The 27,181-nt window shown below is 44.9% G+C and overlaps 1 protein-coding gene across 3 annotated transcripts; it reads right to left on the minus strand.

Moving 5' to 3' along the window:
• Window positions 1-4,692: 4,692 nt before the first annotated feature.
• LOC118778319 (cytospin-A-like) lies at window positions 4,693-25,994 on the minus strand. 3 transcript variants are annotated; one of them, XM_036529808.1, is made up of 16 exons: window positions 25,882-25,994; window positions 19,362-19,551; window positions 19,028-19,193; window positions 17,185-18,710; window positions 16,504-16,711; window positions 15,861-15,934; window positions 15,095-15,270; window positions 14,800-14,963; window positions 14,504-14,631; window positions 13,838-13,922; window positions 13,279-13,368; window positions 12,562-12,712; window positions 9,846-9,948; window positions 8,876-8,992; window positions 8,292-8,351; window positions 4,693-5,962 (listed from the first exon to the last, which is right to left on the minus strand). In XM_036529808.1, the coding sequence occupies exons 2-16, from the start codon at window positions 19,512-19,514 to the stop codon at window positions 5,873-5,875; spliced, it is 3,291 nt and encodes a 1,096-aa protein (XP_036385701.1). In that variant the 5' UTR covers window positions 19,515-19,551; window positions 25,882-25,994; the 3' UTR covers window positions 4,693-5,872. The 3 variants fall into 3 exon arrangements, with proteins under 3 accessions (XP_036385701.1, XP_036385700.1, XP_036385699.1); XM_036529807.1 differs by lacking the exon at window positions 25,882-25,994 and adding an exon at window positions 20,688-20,870 and having other exon boundaries at window positions 13,279-13,365; XM_036529806.1 differs by lacking the exon at window positions 25,882-25,994 and adding an exon at window positions 20,688-20,870.
• Window positions 25,995-27,181: the final 1,187 nt, after the last annotated feature.

Below are 27,181 nucleotides of genomic sequence, written 5' to 3' on the forward strand. Positions count from 1 at the left end.
TTCTCCTCCCATAAGACTTCAGCAAATTGTTTATTAGCACAATTTCCTGTGCTATGTGAGCTTCTCATATAATGTTGGTTTGTATCAGTGTTTTGGTCCTATGATCAAGTATTATTTTCCAATGCATTAATTTCTATATTCATTGTAATGTGTTAATATGCTTAGAGTAAGTATCCTCTCAGTCCATGATAGACAAGTAGATATATTTTTGTTTTCTTTCCATGTTCAGTATAGCTTATCCCTTGCGATAAATTGCAGGTACATTGGCAGTTACTTTTTCAGTCATCAAATTTGTCAAGATAAGGCTGAGGTCAAGTTTAACCAGTGATCTTATCAAAGCATTTCCTCTGAGAGACTCAAGATTCTTAGCAGTGATTCTCTTCAGTGAATTGAATCACACATAGCATCATCCAGCAAAAACTTTATTAAAAGCAAAGAAAATTAAATACAAGGCTGAATAAATTACTTGTCCTTTATAATTAGCATCAGACTGAATATCATGACAATGACAGAAATTGTGAATTTAATACCACCATGAGCAAATAAAAAAATATTCATAACTTACAGACCATTCCCTGTGCTGTTGCAACACAGGATAGCTGAAAGGCGTGTGCACATACCTATGCACTCACAGCTATCTTGAAAATGATAGCTTCCCATTGTCTTATAAATGCATTATAGTAATATACAAAAAACAACACCTCAGACAGTACAGTCATCCACGTCCCTCATCAGTATGTGTTACTTATTTGAGCTTTCTTAATTAGGTTCTTTGCACTATGATGCACTTAATTCAATATTGTTTCATACTGAAGTGTTATGACATCAAGATGCTGTCCACCTCATTGTCTGTTAACACTGTACTGCTTACAGTTTTTATATTACCTACGTGCCAGTGAAAATCTGCGGGGGAACAAATGCACAGGGCCTCCTTGCGCATGGCGCAAAAACATAGCAACACAGATTAGCAAGAAAATATCTCCACAAGGACCACCAAAAAGCCATGGGATTTTCACTGCTGGGAAAGAAGCGGGTAAGAAATGTCCCAGCATATTATCAGGTATGTTATTTGTGACAAAGATTTAAGACAGAACATATTTGCAGTGTGATTACAATGGAAGTTAATATGCAATATGAGAGCACGAAAAGTGAACAAAGACTGTGTGGTCTGGCCCTTTTTGGCTGAATTGACTGGATCAACAGCTGCAGCAGTAGCCATCACACTTAGCTAACCATTTCCTCCAGCAGGTTATGTAACTTAAATAAGATACCATTGGAAAAGCAATAATGAATGCATATCCTTTGAGGCCCCTTCCAGAGAAATCAACCAGAAGTTCCTGTGTTCAACCACTGAGTTGCTAAATGTTTTATAATGTAAAACAATGGATTTTTTGTAGACTATGCCAACACACCAACAAACTAAAAACAATCAACTTCCTCCTTTGTGGTGAGATTTATGCAGAGCAAATGAAGTCAGTAAGAACATCAGTCATTTGAAAGCAGTTTCCCATAAAAGTGCTGGAAATGTCTAATGTAAAAGTATCCAATTTCAAATTTTAACAAGTGAAACATGTTGAGCCATGTGGGTAATTATTTTCCATTGCAAGACAGATATTGAAGAACCACTTAAACATTGCTACTGCATGAAAGACATAGGGATGTAAATGTCATACATTTCTCCGTGTTGACGGCTAAGAAGGGCAATTATATACTATTTGCACTCGTAGCAGACTTGTTAAATGGGATTGGATTCTGAAGAATGTTCTGTGAAATGCATCATATTTCTTCACAGTAATCTCCAGCTACTCAAGGTAATTTAACATTCCTGCTGCCAGCTAACTCATGTGAAAAAAATAGGCAAAAATACCTTTTTAATTAGCCCTTTTTGCTTAAATGTAAAGTGATTTATATTTACATTGCTAGCTAGATGCTTTACACTTCCCCAGTATCTCTATTTAGCAAGCTAGAGTCTATGCAAAAGAATTTTGACCGCTTGCATAACGTTCAGTTGAAAGGCAGTACGTCTTCCTGTGAATAGTGACACTGCATTCTTCCCCTTTGGATGTATTGACTGGTTTAAACTGACTTCAAACGGTACATCATGATAAAAAATCTACCACAGAAACAATATAATGATGTAATTACATGTTATATAAACATTATTACATAGAAGTGAATAACTTCCTTGAATCAAAGTTATTTTTGTGTCAAAACACTCCTTTCTGTGCAATCACACTAAGTTGCATGTAAAACATGTTAGCCTACTCCTGCACAAAGCAGCCATCTCCTCAACTGAAAGTCTTGGAACGGGAAAGAGAAAGCCTCACCCCAACTAGAATATCATCTAATATCACCCAGCAAGAGTTAACAGTTCTCCTTTAATTTGAGGTCTGGTGAAAAAAGTTTGTCAATGATTAGATTTCACTGTCAACATGTGCACTTGTGACTTACAAATGATTAATCGACAGTTTGGTTACATCCCTAATGCAGAGCAGAGGCACTTCAGTATGGCTTCACAAACTTGCCACTTTTGTAATGTCTGAGGGCAACCTGAGCCTGTCCAGGTGATTGTTAACTGTATATAATGCTAGATGTAAAATCACTCAGCAAATCACACACACATTCACATACAGACACAGACAGACAGATATACACACAGACATACATACACAGAGTGTGATGCCAGTTTTGGGGCAAAAAAAGCACGCTGTCTGATCTGGAAGACGGTGTAAATCAAAGCCAATGACAGCGCAGCAGGAAATGTGCTGCACTGGTCCCTCCCGTCACTTCTTCCCACAAACAGAACAAAGTGCTCTGAAGATTCAGTGAAATAAAAGCATTCTCTGGGCCACATGGTTCCCCAGGAGCCCAGGGCAATCCTCCTTAAGGTGTTATTTTAATGTGTGACGGAATGCATTTGACTTACTTTGAAACAAAAGAACCTCACAGCTCACTTAGACAAGTGTGCTATACTCCTCTTTTCAGCCAACTAGCTGAAAGTGTGCTTTTTAGTGTAAAGAGAACAGAGACCATCCCTGTCCATTTGCAACCTCAGTATCCAGATCAAACATCAAAATCTAAGCCCCAGAACAAGCCTTCATCAATGACACCAGTGCACCAGGGTGGCAGACAAGGGAAACTACTAAATCACTTAGTGTTTCCAAATACACCTCCTATTCCTCATTTGAAAGAAAGGCAAATCAACAACATTATTGTTTTGAGTATTTCAAACAACCCCACCCCAACTGAACAATTCCTTGTTTTTGGTGTTGTAATACCAAAGGGAATCTCAGGCTTCCTCTCCCTCTGTCTGCCCCATGCAGACATCCACATGGATTTAATGGAAAGCACCTTCACCAGGAGATGTCAATCAAATTTATCTAAAATGCAAACAAACTCCAGCTGTTTCCATGGCTGTACCACCCCTCTGTACTTTTACATGGTAGTAGATTTTTTTTTCAAGTAAAACAATCATGGCTGGATAGGTTTGCAGCCAAAGCCAAGGTAATCTAATGAAGAATATGTGATGAGTGTTACGTTACATTTGAACTCTCTCTCTCAAAAATTACAAATGCTTTTAATGTAATATATTAATTTAAACATATCCATAAAATCAATGTTATACTCAATTAAGTTCTCATGAAAAAGAACATTATCTGACATTAACCCCAGGAGAAGGTGCTAACAGTGAGCTGGGTGTCTCTAATAATCTGCATCGTAACCAAATTTATAAAATCACACCATCATGCATGATCATACAGTTACTCCTTAATTACCAACCATTTCTGCACCGAAGGAGCTCTTCCTAAACACTCCAAGCTCATATCCTGAGAAATAGAAATGAAGCATCAAAACTTCAAAGCATCCAAATGAATGTTTTAGTTATTTCCTTAATACAACTGAGTTACAAGCTTGGGGAGAGAAGCATAATGTTTCTCTGAGATCATTTAAATAAACTCCACAAAAGGGGATTTCTTTAAAACTGTGATTTTTACACAATGCAGTGCAATTTCAGGTTGTTTAACATTTGTGCGCCTGTAGTTTCCAATGCAAAAACACATAAAATAAAGAGACTATCTGTAAGGATCAATAATATTGTAAACCTTTATGGTGGAATCTTAGAACTGGTATCACAGTGATATAGGTTTTATCACCATAATATTCACTGTGCTTTTTCATTTTGTGCTTTGAAATAATAATTTCACAAAAAAGAAAGCTACTAAAAAATATCGAAAAGGATTTGTGTTTTGACCAGGTAATGCCCAAATGCTAAATTGTTACAAGGGAATCCAGCCTCTTCTTCTGTGACCTAGATCCCAGCTCCCATTGATCCCCAATCATCGCAGATGACTGCCGTCACTGCCACCTCCTGAACCTCTAAAGCTGAAGCTGAATATGCTGGCCAACCATCACTTTTCCAGAGTTTAACTCTAGAGTGTCAATGAAGCATGGTGTTAAGCTTATCAAAACATGCATACCACTGCCTAAGCATTTTTGTCTGTGTATTTAAGACAAAAAAGCAAGGTGACAAGTCTTTCACATGGCTATAAAAATAAACTTTTCCTGTACAAACAAGAAACAAATGATCATTTTCTTTTCACTTGTGGCAAACTATGCTTCAAAAACAGTTCTGCTATTGGAAACGGTACAAAAAAGCCAAAGCATCTCAAAGGAGGCTTAATATGGGTTTAGTTCACACCTCTGAAAAGCTTAACACTTAAGAGCAAGATGGATTTGCACACTGCATGACAGCCCTTGTGGTGGTCCTGAAGAATCGCAGTGTGCCTGAGAACAGCGAGATGAGGAAACCCTGGCTGACCTACCCAACCCTATCCCCAGTGTAGCAAAGCCAACCCACTCTACCTCTGTGGCATCCTGGTCATTGTCAACAAATGACACGGCTGGTATTAATCCTAGGCCATAGGGCTCAGGCTGTGCTCAAGGCAAATGCTTTGCCAACTGCACCGCTTGGGGCCAAGGCTGCAGTTCAGTGGCTGTGGTATGAAGCAGTCTCACGAACAGTGTGTTGTAGGGTCAAAACGCAACTCCATCTCAGTGATACCACAGCACCAAGCACTATGGACCAGGGAAGGCTTAGTGCCATACTTACAGTACTCCTTGTGACCTATCAGTTCAGTAATGTGCCAAATACCATATCCACAAGGCAACTCAATCTGTAATTACGACAAATACAGGACCTTTCAAAAGGCAAGAGGTCTTAGGTGTGCTGTCTCAGTAGCCACCTGGCTGAGATGCAACCTTCTGATAGTGTTTCTCTTAAGGTCATGTTATGTGTCGCCTACGTGATGCCAGCAGACTGCACTGGGATGAACAGTGGCATGAAGAGCAGCTTAGCTGAGGGTTTTTCGGCCTCCTGCCAGGTTGAGGCAGCACAGCCGATGATGTTGCTCAACCAGCAGAGGGGAAAAGGCACCGAAGCAGGGATGCGCGTACAAACCGGAAATAGAAATGGTGATCCATTTCCCACCTGCATGGGCCATGGAGCCTGGCAGCTAAGAGGAAAGAAAGATGGCCAGGGAAAGGTGCTTTGACGCACAGCGCATGGTTCTGCTGAGATGTGGCGGCATAAGGCAAATAAACACTTTAAGGAGTTCAGTGACCACTCAGTCGCACAGCTGTCCGCTCGCTCTCCCTTGCTTTTTCATGTCGGGTGCAGGAAAGAGAGAAGGCCATGCACTGGAAGATCACAATTTCAGCTTCAGACAATGTGAAAGCCAAGAGTCTCCTTTACCCCTTCCTATTGGTTGAGGTATCTTGGCGGAGTGTGCTTATTGGCTGACAGTTCAAGGCTGACGGACAGGAATGTGGCGTAACCCAAAAGCAGCAGAGTCTCTGCAGGAGGGGTGAGGGGTCAGGTCTCAAAATATTTGTAGATGGAGGTGACATAGGTCATCACGCTCTGCCAGTCGGGCCTCTCCGTCCGTACCATCTCACTGATGTCCTGAGAGAAAGAGAGACAGAGGGAAGGCAAGAGAGAGAGAAGGAGGATAAGGACAGAGTGAATGGAGGGATGATGGAGGGAGAGAGAAAGAGACAGAGATGGAGAAAGAGTGAGGGAGAGGAAAAGGAAGAGGAGGCCAGTGGAGAAGTTATATGAGAAAAAGAGAGAAAACCATTCTCAGTTCTGTGTTTTTTTAGAGGCCATTAACTGAAAAAATAAACTAAAATGATCATTGTGTGATTCAATAACTGTGTAATTAAAATGACGACAAAACAAAATATTCTTCTCATTATTATTATTAACATATGCCTCATGCTTTAAAGTTAACTGTTTATCATTACCATTAAATGTATTTCAGTAACAAAAACAGTCACTTTTTCCAAGACTCCACTCAGTATGACAGTCCCCCTGTTCCAATCATTTAAGAGGGGTATCGAGCTAAAGGAGGTGCCATTGTGTAAAAGCAAACACCGGGACAGATCGTGACACCATTTCCAACCTGAGAGGCTGTCTTGCTGATCACGGTCTCTCACTAACAGGCTGTACCGTCCTGTAACTTCCTGCCAGGTTAGAAACTGTGGGCAGTCCCCACGGGGCTCAGTCAGCAAGGTCTTTCCTTTGAGCTCCACTGCCCAGGTTTGAAACCAGCTGTGTCACCTGCTGACAATGACAGGTAGCCCATAGCAGCAGAATAATTTGGCTTTGCTCCACCATGTAGGAGTGCGTGGATCAGAATGGGTTTCCTCATCTCGGCACTCTCAGGCACCCTGTGAATTATCAGGCACTTTCGAGTTGCTTGGATGACATCAGTGGGAGACCACCTACCCTTCAATGAGCGCCCACTCTACTGTAGTGTGCTGTGTGACTAGTGGTGTGAAAAATAGCCACTGACTGTGTAGGGGGGTTTGGGAGGACTGCGTTTTTCTCACGTCAGTGCTCCTATGCAAATGCAGATTTTGCTGCAATGATATAACTGTGAAACCGACGATTATAAAATAAGGTTGCATAAAGGGGAAAAAGCACAGAAAAGAAACTACCGGCTGTGATCGCCCCAGACATACAGTCTGAAACACTGCAATGTTCTGTAGTTATTTTAACTTCAAAGGTCAGGTGGAGCCACTTTTAAAGAGCGGAGGAAGCTGTGAAACCAGACCATTTCACATCCTCTCTATGCGGGCTACGTGTGCACTTCCTGCAAAACGCGAGACCGAACCTGCACAAGCGAGCCAACATGAGTGCTTGGGTGTATGTATGTGCGTCTTCGCAGAGACAAAGTATTTTAACAATAAATTGTCTCAGAGAATATTTTTTACAGCGCCATTGACGGAGTATCTGAATGCCAGTTTCATGTGTGTACAAAATAAATGCACACAATAGAAATTCTGATTGTTCAGTATATTAAATTAGGAATTTTATCCTTCAATAGTCACTCTTGTTAGTTGGTGTGCAAATCCATTTCAGCACTGACTTTTTGCAGTGCGCACTCTTGGCAATGTATAGCCTCTGTATTAGAGCAAAGTGTGCATATTTGAGGAAAGGTTTTAAAGGAACAGAGGACAGTCTAAGCCCCGTCTGGGCCTGCCTTTCTGGTATTAAGCAGCACCTAAATGATGACGATAAGACGTCTTGATGCCTCAGACCCAGCTGAAGCAGACGTATCTCACTGAGAAGAACAACCCACTGCCACAAGGTCACAAAAACTCCTTCCTTTGACATTAACCACATGAAGAGAGCAACAGTCAGAACTGAAAGCACATCTGATCTTGTTTGGTTGCATAACGCTTTGTTGTGAGCCCTGGCTTTGGGTGGAGGGAGATACTTTTGTCTTTCTGCTTACTTTTTGAAAAATGATAAATAATTTCCTTTTGCCCCTTTTTGAATCTGATGTGCAGAACTTGGCAGTTGTGCATGAGGCACGTTTCACCACAGTATTCTTTGCACTCACATTGAAGTGAGATGAATGCGACTCTCTAACACAGCCAATGGTTATTTTTCACACTGTCACACACTTCTCAAATTTCCTTCAGGATTAATAAAGTATTTCTTATTCTTATTCTTACTTCACACAAGTCACACAGTGCACCTCACAAGAGCACACACCAAATGGTGGATAGGTACATCTACACTGACATCACCTAAGCAAATTATACAGGTGCCTGACATGTCACAAGAGGGTGCTACTGAGTGGTACAACAAGGTGACATAAATCCACCCTGCCCTGAAGAATCCTCCACCACCGCAGACTTCCAGTCGTTGTCAGCTAATGTCACAACCCATACTACCCTTTTCAAGATCCGACATTATCAAACGTAGGTCTGTCCAGTCTTACCAATGTGGATTTGATTCCGACACTCTCTGCTGCCTGGAAGGCCAGAGTGAAGTTCCGTTTCTGAAAAAGAAGAAATGCAAACATCAGCACTTCACGTAAACTGTTTTTTACAGAAAAGAGAAGTGCAGAGTGGAGGAGAGACACCTGCAGTTTCAGCTGGCAGGCAGGTCAGGAAAATGGTTCAGTTTCCTCATGAACTGTGTCAGACTGCTCAGTGCGGGGTGCATGTTTTAGGATCTTTTAGGAGAACTGAGACGCTGCAGTCCAGTGTTTAAGAGCAGGGCTCAGAGGAAGAGAGCCAGCTTCTGTATTCACATAAGTGGTGACAGAACACCAGCATCTGCACTCTGTTATAGCATCCTATTATAGCGTATACAATTCCACACCCTTACGGTATTCAACAAAAGAATGCCACTCCCTATCTCCATCCCCCAATAGAATTCAACACCCTTAGGGTATCCACCAAAAGAATGCCACTCCCTAACTCCACCCATCAACAGAATTCCACGCCCCTAACCATATTCACCAGCAGAATTCTACTCCCTCGCCCAATGTACCAGTCGGGGAGTTGTTGTGTCACTTGCCTTGTCCTGGTTGCTGAGTTCTAGGTAGGGAATGTGGGCAGGCAGGTAGGTGTGCAGGACAGCACAGAAAGCCAGGCCGTCATTCCAGCTGCTGCTGAAGTTGGTGATGTCAATGTTCTGCAACAGAGGAAAGAGGGGGAGAGTGAAGAGAGCTAACTTCCTGCTGCTGCAGACTGGCTCTGCCCCCTTTCCTCCATCATCATCATGGTAACCGTCTCTTAACGAAAGTCAGCCCCAGATGCTCAAACTTCTTATTTCACCCTTACATCACCTTACCGTTTATGGCATACTACTACAACTGACTACTCAAACCACACACATATCCTCCTGGGCTTTTAAGTGATGTTTGAACTCAATACTCAAATTCCTCTGAAATCTGGCTACTTTGAAGATGGAATTACAGGGAATATTTTCTTGTCTCTACAGACACAGAGGGACAGATAGCCAAACTCGCACATGCGCGGACACGGATGCCCTAGGTACTGAAAACCAGTGAGGCTCATGTAGGATACAGCAAGTAAATTTACAATTATCAGCACAATGACACTACTAGACTTGACATTGTATGACATCAAGCTCGCAAAAAAAAAGAAAAAAGTAGGAATTATTCCTAGTTATGTATTTTAAATGTTATTTACATTATATTACATCTATTTAATCTATTTATTTGGACAATATTTTTCCATGACTTTTAAGGAACAGAAGAATCCTTGGCTATTTTCCAAGACCTTTCCATCACTTCCCAGAATGAAGATGATTTCAGGGACTTTCACAGCTGTGGAAACCTTGGTATTCAGTAATCCTGGGAGGTTTCCAGCTGGCAGACTGATACTAATGTGCTGCATGATGTCACAGTGGGGGCAGTGAACAGGACCCCAGGCCTCCCAGCAGGAGACCCCTCACCCACCCATAAGACAGCAAGGTGCCAGGTCTCCAGGTGAAAGCTCTGGTCTGCTGGCTGTTCTCTTACCTGGTACCCTTCTGTCTTCTTCTGGCACCACTTGAGCAGCGCGTTCCTCTTGGATCCTCCGTACTCCCGCGCCAGCGCAGACAGCGGGTCCTTGCGCTCCTCGCTGTGCAATGCAATAAGAATGAAAAAGTAAACAAAAGCGTTCCACAGTAGGAGGAAAGGCACTCATTTGTCTATCAGTTCTCAGATTATGACCCTGGCCACCGTTCAATCTGGCTGCGACGCGCTTTTCACTTAACTCTTAATAATGCCACTGAATTTCTTTTCTTCAAAATGACAGCGCACCATCATGAAATCTATGGTGGCTGAAATGAACAAAAAAGACGGGATTAGGACTGAGAAGATAAAGTACTCGGTAAAACTGACTTGAACCGGGGGTACTGAGAAGCTCAGTGGTTAAAGCGTTTGCTCTCAAACCATTCTGAGCTCGCTGTGCTGTACTGAGCAACTTGCAGTAATAGAAATAGGCGCTGCTGATGTGTGAGTCTATTGGAGGACTGCATTTACAGCTTTCTTACATGAGCACAGTGGCTGTCATGGTGGGACAAGCACTACATATCTATGTGATAACTCCTAAAAAGGGCTGCATGAAGAGGAGAAAGCATAAAAAAGAACTGACCCAAAATGAGAGACAAATCCTTTTGCAGTGTGAGACTCAATACAATCCATAACGCTGATGACTGCGTGAGCGAACCGACGGCATAACGCAAGCAGACAACAGATGGACTTCAGTAACGAGCGGGTTTCAACCAAATGTGAACCCAAGGACCCCACAACTCCCAGTAATCAGATTTTGGAGCAGTGCACGAGAGCATGTCCAGCACAGGCTATACAGGCAGCTACTGGGTACAGAGACAAGTCCAATATACACTCATGTTTGGGTAAATATTTCCATATTTCTGAACAGAATATTTATACATTTCATTACACAAATAACCCCACACAGAATAGGACAGACGCATTACTTTAGCCTGGTGGATGCTGTTTACATATTATGCAGAGCAATTCACTCCATCATTTCTCTGACATGGAGCAAAATCTGAAAACTAGTCTACTGCCCTCTTGTGGCACAGCTAGAGAGTGTTCAGTAAAAACCACAGCGGTGTACTACTCTTTATCAAACAGCACAAATGAAGATAACCATGTTATTACACAACGTTTTTAAAAATGGTACCGTGCTTAGCCCATACAATAAAGCATTGGATTTCATTAATTAAATTAATCCCTTAACAACTTCATCACTTCACAGAGTGGATTAGTTCCTAATGAAATGATAGTAAACAGCATGAAGGGGTTTAGCATTACATTACACTTGCATAACAGGCACTGTCATGCAGGGCTTATCCAGAGCAATTTACATATGTAGTCATTTTTACATGTTATCCATTTATATAGCTGGGTATTTGTAGAGGTTGCAATGTAATCTATCCAGCAGCCTTTGGGTTACAAGCCCTTCTCCTAACCACTACACTGCTGCCATATGTTAACAGCATGTTAACAAGATTCACTTGTATAGTTCTGGCATAATTCATGTTTGACCACACCTCATTTCAGGTACTGGATTCGCTAGGGTGCCACACCATGTGCTAAAGACTCAACCCCCAAGACAAACAGCCGAGCTCTCCGCAAGAGAGCTAAGCCTCTTAAATCTTCCATGTTCAAAAGGCCATCTTTCTTTTTGTTTCCGTCCTTGGTGCCACATACTTCTACTGTCCGCTCAGCACCTGCTGAGAGATGGGAGCTTTAACCTGTTAAATCAACCAGAGGGCACCATTTTTCCAAGAGACTGAAACACCGGTGCTTCCTGTTTATCTTTCAGAAGCCAAAATTCAATTTCACCTCGAGCAGATTTAATATGGCACAAGGAAGAAGGAAGTGTGCAGTCCGTCCACGTGAAAGTCCACACAGATTCGTAGCTTTCACACAGAGACACTGAATGGGCTTATGTGGTTTTCCAGATGAGTTCGAAACTGTCACGGATATTTACTAACAGTGATTAATTAACCTGGGGGGTGATTAGCCAGCCAGATTTGAAGAGCCAGATCAGCCCAGCATATTTCAGAGGCTCAGATCAGCCACACCTGCATCTGCATTAACACTCAGCACTGTTAGCATCACGGCGATTCAGCAGGTAGAACAAGTTACCTCACCATATTGGATTCCCAAAAGGAAAGAAAAATGGATAAAACATACTTTACATCTAGTAACAATCTATAATCTCTTCATTACAAGATGAAAATGAAGGCAACATGAAGCATTCCTGCAGTCCAACAGAACTACCATAAGGCCACATGAAAGGGAGAAAGAAAAAGGAGAGAAGAGATCGATTAAGGAAGGAGATGAAGAGGGAGGGGGGGAGAGAGAGAAAGAGGGCGATTTTCCTTTTATTCCTGTTTATGCAGTCCTCTTTTATTCTGAAAAAGGAAGGGTTAGTCCCATATGCTTATGACTCATATCCTAAATTTTTTTTGGCAACACTGAATGACTCCTGCCATGCAGAGTCCATTCAGTCTCTCAATTCTATGAGGAATGAAGTTATTCTTACCAGAGAGGGAGCAACAGAGAAATTTGGGGAGGGGTGGGGCAAGAAGAGAGAGGGGGAGAGAGTTGGAGATATACACTTTTGTGGTCATGCTATTAAAGCCAATCTGAATTAGAATTTGGAGAGAAAGGAAGCAGGAGAGAGAAAGAGACGGGGGGGAGAAGCCGTTCTTACCGCAGGCGTCCGCGTGTGGTGGGCGTGACGGAAGCGGTGGGCGAGGCTGAGGGTGTGGACATGAGGGAGAGGGCGGGGCTGCTCTCAGGCACAGACATGTCCCTCTTCACCTCCTCGCCACTCCGGCGCACGATGCCGTCGCTCAGACACGCTTAAACCAACGCAACACAAGCCAGAGACAAGTGGATATGGGAGCAGCTGGGGGACTTGAGGTCACTTTGAGTTACAGTGTAGTGTTGGAAAAAGAAATATTTACAGCAACGCAACATCTTCCCTTCCATCCTAAGCAACTCCCCCACCCCAACCCTCAGACAAAGTGTTTATTCTGTTCCCTGGATCACAGTCTCTAAGACAGTTTAACAAGAACCTATCGTTCACATACCAGAGCTAACTGATTTCCCACAAAAATGTTTTTTTTTTTCTTTTCCCCAAAACCCACACCCTCCCACTTAACCCCCACACCCTGAAGCCCTGGCAGTGCACTTAGTTTTTAAATATTCTGATACACAGATTTGAATCTTGTGCATAAAGTGTACAGGTATGTCTGTTCAGTGACACCATAACTAAAGGCAGGACAGATTCACTGGAATGGCAAACATTTTGTTAATAAATGGGGCAGAATGGGCAACACTTACATGCACTTACATGTCCGTGCACACACACACACACACAAACACACACACGCGCCCACGCACACACACGTACACACACGCACACCTGGGATGGCCTTAGAGGAGTCCATGTTGGGAACTCTCTGAAGGGCAGAGCCAGGGCGAGGTCCAGGTGATGGACGGAGGAGGTGCTCTGCTAAGGAATAGAGAACACAGACTCGTTAGACACGACCCTCAGTACAACACAGACCCATGTGACATGCCCCACTGCTACCGAATGTGTGATTTCATTAGTAAGTAATGCTGCCTTGTCTATTTACGAGTGTCAGATACAAACAAACATTAATAAATATCTGTTTGCTTACACAGCTGCTGTCTACTTTTTGGATTTTTCTCATCTTTTTTGGATTTTTTTTTTTTGGAAGTGGTTTTCAGAGTGAACTACAAACACTGAGCAAGGAACATCACAGTTCCCGAGAAGCACTGAAAACAGGTGTTAAAAAAAGGCCAGTAAAATTCCCTATCAGCACACTGCAGCGCTGAAGACAGAGGAGTACAGAGGACAGAATGAACTGAAGACCTCAATGCATTTTCAGCAATGAGAAAGCTTGGTAGGAGGTGGCGTAAGGGTCAGGGATCGAAGGTGTGCTGGCTCGGTCACTCACCTGGCACGCTGATCTCCGCATAGCTTGGTCTTTTGTCCACCAGTGAGGAAAGAGCTTTGGGTGCGCTCCCACTGAGGGTGTGTCTCTGAAACGGGACACAAAAAAATCATTTATACAGACAAATGTGACAAACATGACTGTGATCGCGGCCCATTCCGTGAAACAAACTCCTCGGAGCTCACTCCAGAACACACACGCTAGGCGAGCGTGCACACTCAGTAGAGCTGCCCAAGGTGCACGTTTTCTGTAGCCGATAACTTGGGTGTCATTCTCAAGCGTGGGCGTGAAGCAGCGTGACCTTCAGAAGGCTGGTCTGTCACCTGCTCCATTACTGCAATCCTCATCTCTAACGGGCGGGTGCATCTCGTCGGCAATGTCTGCTATGAGTCGCATCCTTTCGATGTGGCCGAGGCATTCCAAATACAAGGACATTACCGTCGTGGTAAACATCTATGGTACTGCACATACTAGCTTATGCTGATTCTGTTTAGAAATGAAGTAGTGAGACGAGTCACCAAATTTGTGGTATCCCTGCTTTGGAGAGACTACAGCAAAATGTTTGTTTAGATATAACTGACTACAGCTGGATGGTATCATTCATTGTGATCCCCACCTGCCTCTCAGGATCAAACATAGAGTTCTGGCACATTACACAGGTCCACTTACCTGTATAGGAGAGACGGCTGCAGCGGGCGGAGTCTTCAGTGGGCTGGGGCTCAGGGGTGTCCGGGGCATCGCCGTGGCAACAACTGCAGCAGCTGCAACAGCTGCTGTAGTTGCGCTTGGAAGTGGACCTGTAAGGAGTGTGACTTTTCTAATTATCTGTTAATGATTCATATGTACAGTAAGTACTCATCGTTACGGCCTACTGCTGACAGTGACCTTTCAGGAATTTTGTAACATATATGGAGCTCTGATTTATCTGGAATAATGAGGTGTAAAAAGTGTCAGGGTTGAGTCACCTTGAGAGGCGTTGTCAAAGGACTTGATGAGGGTCTTGACGGTGGGCGAGGGTTCGGAGGAGGTGGAGGAGCGGCGGCTGAGTCCCATTCCCTGTCTCAGAGCGGCTAGGTCCCTCTCCACCGCGTTCATGTAGTTATATACACGGCCCCTCTCCTCTTCCTGCCTACAAATGCATAACAGGACATTACTGAGTACAACCACATGAAAAAACAGTGACACACACAGCCTCTCTACCTTTCCTGTCTGTGAACACACACAGAGCACAATGATCAACAGTCACACACTTTCTCTTACTTGCGGTTCTTGAGCTCCTCCAGCTCAGCGCTGAGTCGCTGGTTCTTCTCCTGAACCTCCTGTAGGCGGCGCCGTAGGTCTCCTATTTCCTCCTGAGCCTCTGACTTAATGTCATTAGCGATGACCACGGCGGTCTGCAGGTCGGCCTGGAACTGCCGCCACTCCGCTGACTCCTCCTGAACACACACACAAACAGGCACATGAGCACACAGACAGGCAAGCACATATATACCTATTCACATACAAACGCAAGTGCACACACACAATTGCGATGCAAACAAATACAAAAGTAAACACATGCGCACACATTCCATATATCCAGACATGCACGCAAACGCACACACAGACACAGACACAGACAGACACACACACACACACACACATACACAAACAAACAAAACAGTCTGCCCCAAATCAATAATGTTTTTTGCATCTGGAGGCATCTTCAGCTACCTAACCTGTATCACTTGGGTGCTTCAGTTCAATTTGATTCACAGGTGCTTTATGGAGAATACCAGACATGTGCTGTATTACCAAGGAAAAAGTGGAAAAAATGTACGTACTTCAAAGCACAAAGACCTTCCAATCCTTTGTATTTTACATTACCGTGAAAACCTTCATATTATTTATGTTATTTATTATATTATGTAATATAATATACGGTATGTCACCCTGCACCAGGGGAACAAGCGGCAGTTTCCATGGCACCCTGCCTCTGTAGTCAAGGTAATGCCCGTCTGAGCCCCTCGCCCTCGTCCCCAGTTACCCGGAGCTTGCGGTTCAGAATCTTAATCTCCCGTTCCATGTCGTACTTTTGGTCCTGCAGCTTTTTAACGGAGTCTGAAACAGGGACAGAAACACAGCACACATGACCAACACAAGGCAAACAGAGCCATTCCATTCCCTAAGCAATGAAACTGAGATCAGAGTCTCTCATTATTCAGACAAAGAGCCTCTAACTACCGTGCAATTAGTCCTTATTTTTGTATATCACTTCAAATAACATCAAATTTGTGTTTTTTTTTGTATATTTGTTATGTATTGTGTAACAAACATTAGAACACATTAAAAACATTATCATAGATTGCCAAATATTACACATTTTTCAATCATTTCAGCCACAGGACTAGCTTTCCGTGACAAACAAATAATTAACACGCATAATAGCTCTTCATTATTTCAAGATTATTATGGGCAGACTGCATGTGGGCCTTTGGCTGAATCTGCAGGCTGAAGATAAAACCACAGTGCCCCCTTGTGTTCATGAGAGCTTTTTCTCTTACACCGCAACGAGAGCTTTGCTTATCCACAAGCTGAAATCGTGCAAAGGAAATGCTCTGCTCTGTCAATCTCCCCCTGTTTCCCTGCCCTCTCCTGTGTCCCACCGCTTTTACACCCCCTCCACTCACTCTCCAGGTCAGAGATGATGAGGTTGTCATGGAGCTTGACAGTGCGGTGCTGCTCCACCTCGTCCTCCAGCTCGAAGATGGTGTCCTTCATCTCCCCGATCTCCGCCTCCTTCTCCTGCAGCTCCACCCTCTGGCGCTCCAGAGCCCGCTGCTGGTCAGCAAGCTGCTGCTGCACCTCCTCCCGGAAACCCCGGAACTCCAGCTCCATCTACGGACAAACATTGACACCACTGTAATGTATTGATCAGGCCTGCTGCTATAAAGCAGTTTTACAGTCAGCATTACACTCAGCGTTACATTACATAACATTCATTTAGCTGGTGCTCTTATACAGAGCGACTTCTAGCACAAAACAACAGAAGTGTATCCATTCAAGTCCAGTGAGCAACAGGGTCAGACCAGCCTAACACTAACACTCCCAGACCAGTAAGTGTGAGCACAACACTTTTCAAGCCTTACCACAAGTCAACTTGTGCAAGACATTACAGTCATTACATTCTAGACAGCCTAGAAAAGGGAAGCTAAGTACACACACTACCACACATCACAGCCACTAGATCACAGAATCCAACACACTGCGATACGATATGTAAAACAACCAGCAAGTAATACAAGGCTAAACATAACAAGGCCATGTCAGAAATGTGTGTGTGTGTGTGTGTTGGGGGGTGGGGGGGTCACCTTTTGCAGGGTGTCCTGCATTCGGGCGGTCTCATTGCGGGTGTGTTCCAGCTCCTCCCCCAGCTGCATGGCCTTTCTCTCCGCATCCTCCTTGTCCTGCTGCAGGCTGTCCAGCAGGTGGCTTATGTCAGTCCTGTCCCCGGCGCTGTGGATGGAGTACAGCTCCGCCACCCTCTGCCTCTCCTGCTCCAGCTGCGCCCTGCAGCGGCTGAGCTCGGCCCGGTCGCCGCCCGCCGCCGCCCGGCACCCCTCCAGCGCGGCGGCCAGCTCGGCCCGGTCGCGCCGCTCCGCCTCGGCCGCCCGCTCCGCCAGCAGGTTCCGCTGCTTCAGCGCCCCGATCATCTCCTGCGCCTCGGCGTTGTCCTGCTCCGCCATCTTCAGGGCGCGGCTCAGGTGCTGCTGCACGCCGAGCAGCTGCTCGCGCTCGAAGCGGGCGCTCTCCACCAGCTCGGCGTAGCGCTGCTCCAGCTCCAGGTAGCGGCCGCTCTTCACGTCCTCGTCCACGGCGTAGGCCACGCGGTGCTCGTCCAGCAGCGAGCGGAAGTACTCCGCCTGCCGGCCGTACAGCTCCAGCCGGTCGCCCTGCTGGCACAGGGAGTCCACCAGCACGGCCCTCTCCTCGCCCAGGCGCTCGCTCTCCGCGTTCAGCTCCTGGGCGATCTGCTGCAGGTCGGCCAGCTCCTGCAGCGTGGCCTGCAGCTCCTCGGCCGTGCTGTGTTGGTTCTCCTCCATCTGGTGGATGCGCTCCGTCAGGCAGGCCACCGACACCTCGCTGACGCTGCTGCTGCTGCCCTCGCGGCGGCGCTGGCGGCCTGGCGGGGCGCCCTCCGACTCTGAGCCCGAGGAGGAGCCGGAGGGCGCGTCCAGGGCGTCGTCGCTGGAGGTGACGGGCGGGTACACCTCGCTGGACTCGCTGTCCAGGTTGTCTGTGGAGCCGCTGTGGCGGGGCGGGTCGTGGAGCAGGTCGTCCACACCCGGCTCGGGGCTGGGCGACAGGCCGCCGGAGGTCCTCTCAGGCCCGTCTGCTCGCTGCTCCAGGGAGAAGCCCAGCGCGTTGAGCCGGTCCTTCAGCATGCGGTTCTCTCTCTTCAGCAGGTCCAGCTCTCCACGGATCCCCTGGTTCTGGCCCTGCAGCAGGAGCAAGGTGGAGCCCACGTCCGCGGTGCTGATGGGGGCGGAGCCGTCCCTCTCTCTGGGCGGGTCGTCCTCATCACCCAGGCCCAGCCGCGCCCTCACGTCCCGCAGAGCGCCCTTCAGACGCTGGATCTCTGCCTCCTTGCTCTTGGCCACGCCCACCAGGTCCGTCACCTTGGACTCCAGCTCCGCTCGGTCGCTGATCTGCCCGTCCGACTTGGACTTGCTCATGCGAGCCTCAGACTCAGCCAGAGCCCGGCTGCGTGTGCGCCTGGCTTGAGTGACGTCGCTGGGACCCACTGCATTCGAGAGCTTGCTGCTCCCAGCAGCTCGGGAGCGCTCTCGCGGACGATCCTTGGGGACAGATGACGTACCCCGTTTGGATGAGGAGCCTTGTCAAGAGAAAAAAGAACCCAACAAGAAACAAGAAAGTCAGAAAAGAAACCCCATTTTGCACTGAAAATTTAAATATTTAAATGATTACCTAGAGAAAACACTGCTTTCTGAAAGCACATCCCTGTATGGCTGTCAGAATTGTCTTTCTGATACCAGCTTATTACTGAGCGCTCTACTAGGATACAGCCCTCGTAAACCAGCCTTCATTGACTACCTGGTTTGACCCAATAGTAATGTATTGCAATGGAGAACAAAGTCCATTTGTTAGTTCATGCAAAATCAGAGACAGACAGCGTGCTGTGGCTGCACCCACCATGCGGGTGCCCTGCCCTGGCTTTCCCCTCCAGGCTGGAAGTGCAGGTGGTGGTGCTGGAGGCTGGGAGAGTGGAGCTGCTCTTTTTGGTGGTTTTGGCACCGGTGCTGTTGCTCACAGGTACCCCGCCTGCAGCCACAGTGGTCAGATCATCACTGCTCTTCACCTGAGAGAATAAACAAAACCAAGAGTCATGGCAGCGATCTCCATACTTGGAGAATGCCAATTTCGCAGCGAGAGAGAAGAAATAGTACAGGTATATATAAAGAGTGACAGATAGCAAGAGAAAAAGACAGGAGGAAAGGGAAGGTATCAGACAGATATTGATGGTTACCTTCGACAGAGGTGCAGTGGCAGAGCTCCTGGTGGATGTCTTGGTCGCAGTGCCCATGGTGGTGATGTCGCTCTTCACCCGCTCTCCTGTCTGGGTCTTACTCGTCCCTGCAGTCCTTGGGGCGGAGACCCCTGGACGGTTCGCTTTCTTCATTCCGGGATCTCGGTTCCTGATACATTTACAGCGCAATCTGAGGAGGCAAACGAATCACAACACAAACACATTAGGGGGGCGTTTCCCAGCATACATCATGCTGTGCAGTCATCAGCCACCATAACCACCTGCATTATGACTTTATACTATAATGCCGGTAGTAACCAGGTATAATTCAGCTCAAGCTGAACCTCAGTTGGTTTTAGATTTAAATTACATTCAAGTACTTCATAATTAGTGCATCCCTGCTTCTCTGAGGTCACAGGCATAATTGCTTCCACTAGATGGCAGAAGAGGGCAAAATTTCAATTCAGACAGTACTCAATTTGTGATCTCCACCTTGGTTTCGGGAGGTCAAATAGCCAAATATTAACTTTTAACAATTTTTTTTTTCAAATAAGCCTCCCATGCGCCAGGCAGAATCACTCATTCACACATGCTTTTAAAACACAGTCTAATAGACTTAACATTCTGTTATTTTACACTGTTAATTGCTTTGTGGTTTAACACAGACCTTTTATTTAATTGACTAAAGAAGTCATAAGGCTTGAGTAGTGCAGCTAATTGCAGCATATCCACCACCAGCAATAGCTCTGTGAGACACTGAAAACATCAGATCAGAGGTTTTAAGTACCCCACAGGTGCCTGCGAAACAAATCTTAAAACTGTCTTCTCCATGCTGTAATCAGATCGTCTGAGGTCAAAACTACCGCACTCCTACACTCCTGTACTGACTGCCACACTAAAACAGTACACATACAATCACAAAATCAGACAAGTGTCCAAATAATACATATTTTCTAAGAAATAATGAGTTTTAATGAACAGCAACAATATGTCAATATCAATAATATGATACCAGTAACAATAAATTATACGATAAATGGCGTTGCTACCTACACGTGTAATACTTTAACACACAAAACTGAAGGGGTAATTGAAAGAGTAATTATTATTTTACTTTCCTTTTGGTGAGTCGAATCTGTGTTCACTTTATCGCCCATACTCTAATCCAGACAACCAGGCGCAAAAATAATACGTGCATGAGAATAATTCAGTACTATAATAAGATCTTGCATGTAAAATACCAGTCAGATTAAGTCACAACTGCAGTTTGTCAGCGCGGTTACAGAGATCTCCACGACCAAGACAAAATCCCCCCTCTGCGCTTACCGGATTCCGTTTGCTGTTGCTTTGCTCGGAGAACACATGGCTTTCCTGGCGCAGTCGCTTCAGTTCGTTTTGAGATTATCGTGACAGAATTTAACGGCGGCGCGATCGACGGCAGCATTTATACAGCGGCAATGCTCGCACACATACATAATCGGTGAAATAACCGTCACTGTTCGCGGGTTTGAAAGCACACAAAGTGATCCAATTGGAGAGGCTGGATGCTGGAGTTGGCCGTCCGGTACGCAGCTGTGTAGTGACCTTAAAAGGATCGACGGCCCTGCCGGAGACCGACAGCAGATAACGGTCCCTGGCTGCTCCCTGTCTGAGTATGAGCGTTCTGTTTACAGATTTACAAACTTCGCTCTGATTACGGAGGGGTTTACAATTCAAAGTAAATTGCGGTTTGGCTTTAAAATATAGCACACGGAATTTTGTTCTTAATATGCAAAAACAAAATTAAGGCCATGCTACTTGGCAACGTTTGTTAGTTACATTCCAGCATCACATGAATCTAGAATTTGTCAGTCAAGCCTTTATGGCTGTGGCCATTTTAAGTTAAAATGATTTTAAGTGAATTGTCCCTTGAATGTCTGGGTTATTTTTAAAATTGGAAGAACCTCCTAAAACTAGTTCCTAAAGCCTTGAGCAGAGCCTCCTGAAACCTTAAACGAATAGTCAAAGAAAAGGTGATAGTGACTTCAAACCCAATCTATATCTGAGGCAATGGCTAAACACTTTCCATCCTCCTGTTTAAAAGGGCTTATATTGAAGGATGTACCGTTTACAGAAAATAAATAACTTGGGAGATTGTTCGATATACATTAAAAAAAAAAATTACACTGTACTGAGGCTTCTCAGATTTCAGGTCCTAGTTTGATAACTAGAGTTTTTACGTTATCTCAGCTCATATACCAACAGGCTCTCCTCTGTCTCTTTCCCCTTTGTGATCTTTGTTTTCCTGTAGCCTCCAACCCCTCCTCCAGTCTTTGAAGTTCGAGCAACTGAACAGGAGCCAAGTTGTATCAGCAGCAGAATAAAAGGGGTTTGCTGGAATTACACGCAACAAGATATGGTTTGCCTACTAGAGAAGTCCAGTTCTGTACACAAGAGGTCAGAGGGCAGTGCGGAACAGCTTGGCAGCAGTTTCATGGCTACTGACCAGCCCTAGATGTCCACAAGGTCATTTACTGTTACTTCTCTCCCCTGAATGAAACAGCAGCCTGGTCACAGCTCAGTTACCACAAAACTTGCTATAGTTGTGACTCAGTGATTTCTGTAACACCCACACAGAGTGCTCTTTGTGAGTGTCTGTATCAGTACAGGGTGCGTCATTGCAAGTGTACACAGAAGTGCAAGAGTCTGTCGGTGAGTATGCGTTTTTGTGTGTGTGTACGTATGTGTGTGTGTGTGTGTACGAGTTTGATTACCTCTCTACATTTGTGTGTTTGTTTCTTCGCCGTAGTTACGTATACTGACCTTTAATATTTGTTGACATTGCAGATCATCTGCTCTCTGGAGGAGTTCTGTTCACACAGAGCTGCTCTGTCAAATACCCTCTGCCTACACTCGTCCACTCACTCAAGAGCAGGAAATTAAAAAATACTCATCCCAGATAATTAGCGCTGGGAATTCCCAGACAGGGGGTGGAAACTCTCCTGAGATGGCGAAAGAAAGAGAAAATACACAGTGACAGGAACGCCTGGCTCAGCAAAGACAGAGAGACATGGAGCAGGAGGCCCAGAAATGCATGTGGGCCATATAAACAGCACTGTTGCCCTGGGAACTATAAAAATATAGCAATACACCCCCTCCCCCTACTTGCTTATTTATCTGTTATCCTTTATTTAATTTCTCTTCTACAGTGACAATATGGGGAAACAAGGTAAGCAGGAAATGCAAGGGACTGTGCAGATAATTCATGTTACAGGAGAGATCAGGTGGCCAGACAGACCCCAGAGGGAAGAATCGGGACTTTTACCAGGACACTAAGGTTACCCTTACTCATCCCAATGCGGCCTCTTATGACTACCAGACTCAGGCCCTCAATTTAACATCTACTCCTAAACATGGAGTCTCCTACAGCACTGTGCCCCTGTCATTGCCCTGGCACACTGGCGTCACAATTTGTTCCAGGGAAAAGACTGGCCTCAGTTGGCCCACCAATACCACTTCCAGCAACCTCAGTTCCCCAGTAGGTCTGCCATCCAAGTACTAGCCAAGATTAGCCCCATTTAGCTTCCTGCATCAGGCAGGATTAGGCTACAGAGTGGGATGACTGCTTACAAGCACATGCTGTTGAGGAGTTCAGAGTGACATGTTTCCAGTGCTTCACCCCCATTGAGCTAGTTTCATTCAAATGTTTCCATGTTTTGTTTTATTTATTTGAGTTGGACTGAATTTGGAGCTTTGCTTTGCCTCAAAAACCTGACCTATCTGGCTAGAATGGGCAACAACAATAATTTCAGCTTCCTTTTTCCGCTACTTTCAGAATAGGCTCAGATAATTAAGCGCTGAAGCCTTGAACTCCAGCCATAATTCCCTGCCAGGCCTCACGCCCCTCGTTTCCGCATCACTAACCTGCTCTTTGTTTGTGACCAGCACTGGGGGGTTTGTTAAGGGAGTTACAAACACGCTATGATAGTATCTATAGTATGTCATGCCTACCCAATATTTTCTTAATATTTATTGCATTAATCTATATACAGTAAAATTTATGTTAATTTGGGGGGCCTCATGCTCTCCTAAAATCATACTATTTTTTCATACTGTATTCTCAGTGTAACATCTGAGAAATAGAATGTTAAATATGTCAGCATTTTAACATTTCAAAGCCGTTGTCAATGCTTGTGATGCAAGCAAAGAGTAACTCAGAGCATGGATATGTTTTTGTGTGTGTGCATGCGTGCGTGTGTACATCCAGAAGACCAAGAAGAGTGCAAGAGCCTGCTTTTTCATCCACAGCTGACCACCCCCTCCACCCTCCCATTTTGAAAGCACAGCCAGGTGCTAGCAGACCCACACAGTAACACCTGCCTGGGCACTGCCAGAGAGCTCCTCACATCTGAGTGTCAGCAGATTACTGCTCAATAATAGAACATCAAAGACTCGCCTCCTCCTTTCTGAACAGGAATAAACACACACACCCAGACATGCACGCATACACACACAAACCCATACACATACACACACACGCACGCACACACACACACACACACACACACACACACACACACACACACACACACACATGCACAAAGACATGTACTCACAAACTCTGGAATTTCCTTTCACAAAATGTTAGAAATACCAGATGTTGTCTCTGTTGTCTTGGGTGCAGCTGTGAAAATGCTTTGCATTCAGGAAGCCTGTTTGTTTGGGTGTCCCTCAAACAAAGTTACAGGTCTTTCTTAGAAAAAGGGAGAGCTCTGTTCTGCCAGTGCACTACATCTGTGCATTGCTTAAGAGCACAGGCACTGCACTATACACCATGATACCACTCACACAGAGGCTCTGTGAGGAGATAAACATGAAAGGGAGAAAGGAGGACAACCTCAACTGCTGATCACAGTAAACATCTGAGGTTGCACGGCAGGGCGTGAGGCACAACCAGAAAGTTGTGAGTTTGAATCCCAGCAGGGGATGCTACCGTGGTACCCTTGAGCTCTGGATTCAATTTTGCACACAACTGTGAGACTGGATAACATGCCACATGTAAATCTGTGTGAGTGAGCCTTCAAACAGACATCCACTGAGAGGCTAAGCTAAGCACATGCACCTGCAGGCCTACATCCAAAACTCATATTGCCTTTGTCTTGTTTTCTTCCTTTTCTGAAACTCACGAACACTGCATCCATCTCTCTGTCCCCGAGAGCCCACCCATCTTCTCTGGACAGCAAACAAAACAAACCCAGAACAAAGGGGATGCCCTGAGTCTCCCCGCGCAGCGGCCCTGCAGCACGGATAGCTGGGATGTTTGGGAGCGCTCCTCGGCTGGAATGTGCTGCAGGATGCTAGAATCAACAATGCTGGAGCCACGATCCAAGCTTGCCTGAAGGCCTCCATTGTGCTGTCAAATGCCCCACGTTCGATACAACTGTGTCATCCCCTCACGCCACGATACAACGACTACAGACCCTACACAATCGTAGTAAAGCGGCACTATTTTTAGCATGCATTTATAGCCAATTCCATTAAAATTAGTTTTTTTTTTCCCCTCCACAAGCTCCAAGATGCTTGCAGTTCACATAATGATCATAAGAACAAAAACCTGCTTAATCACCAAACCCAATCATGTCATTTATGTGTCCTGGCCTCATGAACACTGTTGCCAACTTCGGCATGGATTAATAGACCATGAACCTGTAGAAAACAGAACAAGGGAGAAAGAAGCTTGTACAAGGTTCAAAGGTCAGGTGGTTACTCAGCTATGATATAACCACGCCCTCCTGAATTACACAGATTTGTGGAAACATCACACTGTGGGGCAAGAGGGATGATGCCTGAAACTAAATTCACTGAAGTGACACAGTGGTCAACTACATCATAACTTATTCTCGTCGATTACTCAGACAATTTATGAGTTCACCTTTGCACGGACCGTCTTGCCAGCTAGCTATACACAGCCATGATTATCTTGCTAGCTAGCTGATACTGTACCTGAGTCTACGTCCGTACGTATCCACACAAATTGCCGGCTAGCGTTTGGAGCACCAGACAGTGCAATTACGCTACGGGTAGTGCTGGGAAGGATTTTGTACTGCAGTTCTTCAAATACGGCGTCATTCTGGCTAATGATTCGGATCGGTATTCAAATGCCACATATTTTCATCAGGGCTTGGCATCCCTTCATTACGAGTCAGAACCAAATGGCAAAATACAGAGAATGGTAGCTTGCCAGCTTATCCCGGAGGAAAACAGTATAGCTGACCAGGTAGTCAGCTATGTAAAGAACTATCAGTCAACTTAACTGAAGGATAGCCAAAGGGCGACAGAGGCTCACTTACATTTAGCCAAAACAGTTGACTTCAGATGGATGTAAAGATAACCTGGTGACTCGAATGACTTTTAAATCGCTTACTATCGCACATCATGACCAGCTAACACACATCCACTGCAGGCAGTGTTCCAAGACTAACTTAAAGCTAAAAATCAGATCCGTACAGACGCTTCGAAGCGTCTAGCGATACAGTCTTACCTCGGCCTATCTCTTTTGCTCTTTGAAGACGGTCTCCTCCACCACTTGAAAAAGGTTTTATACCGAGAATGCGCTGTATTCCAGCAGCTCCTTCATTGACTACTCTGCTCCGGAGCTTCTCTGACAAGGCTGGAGCGCCGAGCACTTCCTAATGCTAGAGTGTCCCCTCCCTTTTGCCTCGACAAGATCGCTTGGAACTGTGGGATATCGACTGAATGAATGCTTCTTTTTGCTTTCCGTTTGAGGTCGACATTGAATTTTCCAGAAAACCGTCTGAACATCCTTGATTTTACCCCACTCGTTCTGGTTCCTTCTCTCTGACTATACACTGAGTGATTGCAATCAATATACTGTTGCTTATCCATTTGTTGCGGCGTTTCATTTATGTATGGATTTATCAAACCTACAGTTCCCCATAATAACAGGTAAAATCAGAGGTAGCGACAGAACGATTGATCCTAAATGACTACCTTAATGTTGTCTTCATTCTACTCAATTTTCAGGTTTAAATGTGTTGAACAACCTCTGTTAGTTAATTTACATTACTTACATTTGAATTCAACCAAAATTTGGCTTAACTAAGACCTGTCTATTTTATAATTTTCTGTGAAATTACTATATTTTGATTTTCAAAATGCAATCATGTGACATCCTGTGATTAAGATGTACAGCAAGAATTTATGTTTATAAATGTTTAAGCCATAAAAAGTCACAATAAACTAAACAGTGGCTTAGAAGATGCTCTCCAGAGCAGATTTCATACCCTACAATTTTTACCATTGTTCATTTACACAGCTGGATATTTACTGAGGCAATCCATGTACACAGTACATGGGCCCTATTCGTACAGCAGGGCCCCACCAAGGAATCAAGCTGGCAATCTTTGAGTTCCAAGACCTGTTCCTTATAATAATAACTGTTACAACTTCTTGTAATAATAACCTTCTGTCATTTATGAGAATTGAGTCTTTATTGGACTGACATGTTAAGAGAGTTGATCAGGTCACGACATCAGATGGAATGAAAGAGGCCTTAGGAAACCTTACATACATACAGGAGTTTTATTTAACAGCATGTGTACAATCGGAGGCAACAAAAGCCTTCCAAATATCTTCTTCAGTTTTGTCTTCTGTGTACAGTATCCCTTTATACAGCTACAGGATGAGAACACAAATATGGAACCAGGAAAAATGTCATTAAACAGACAGGAGGTTTAAACAGCTAAGTCTTAACATAGCAGAGTTAGAACATGAAGTAAGACATTACCTTTAGCTGGTTTCATGGTACGAGAATGCAGACA

Source organism: Megalops cyprinoides, chromosome 5, assembly GCF_013368585.1.
Source record: "Megalops cyprinoides isolate fMegCyp1 chromosome 5, fMegCyp1.pri, whole genome shotgun sequence".
NCBI classification, from domain to species: Eukaryota; Metazoa; Chordata; class Actinopteri; order Elopiformes; family Megalopidae; genus Megalops; species Megalops cyprinoides.

Bases quoted from the DNA above. Each gene is read 5' to 3' on its own strand.
- LOC118778319 (XM_036529806.1), bottom strand. From the start codon at position 20,725: ATGTGTTCTCCGAGCAAAGCAACAGCAAACGGAATCCG. The intron at 8,352-8,875 runs GCAAGTGACACA...CTTCTTTTTCAG, and splicing joins AACTCAGCAACCAGGACAAG to AAACGGAACTTCACTCTGGC. The intron at 5,963-8,291 runs GTAAGACTGGAC...TCTTTCTCTCAG, and splicing joins TCGGAATCAAATCCACATTG to GACATCAGTGAGATGGTACG.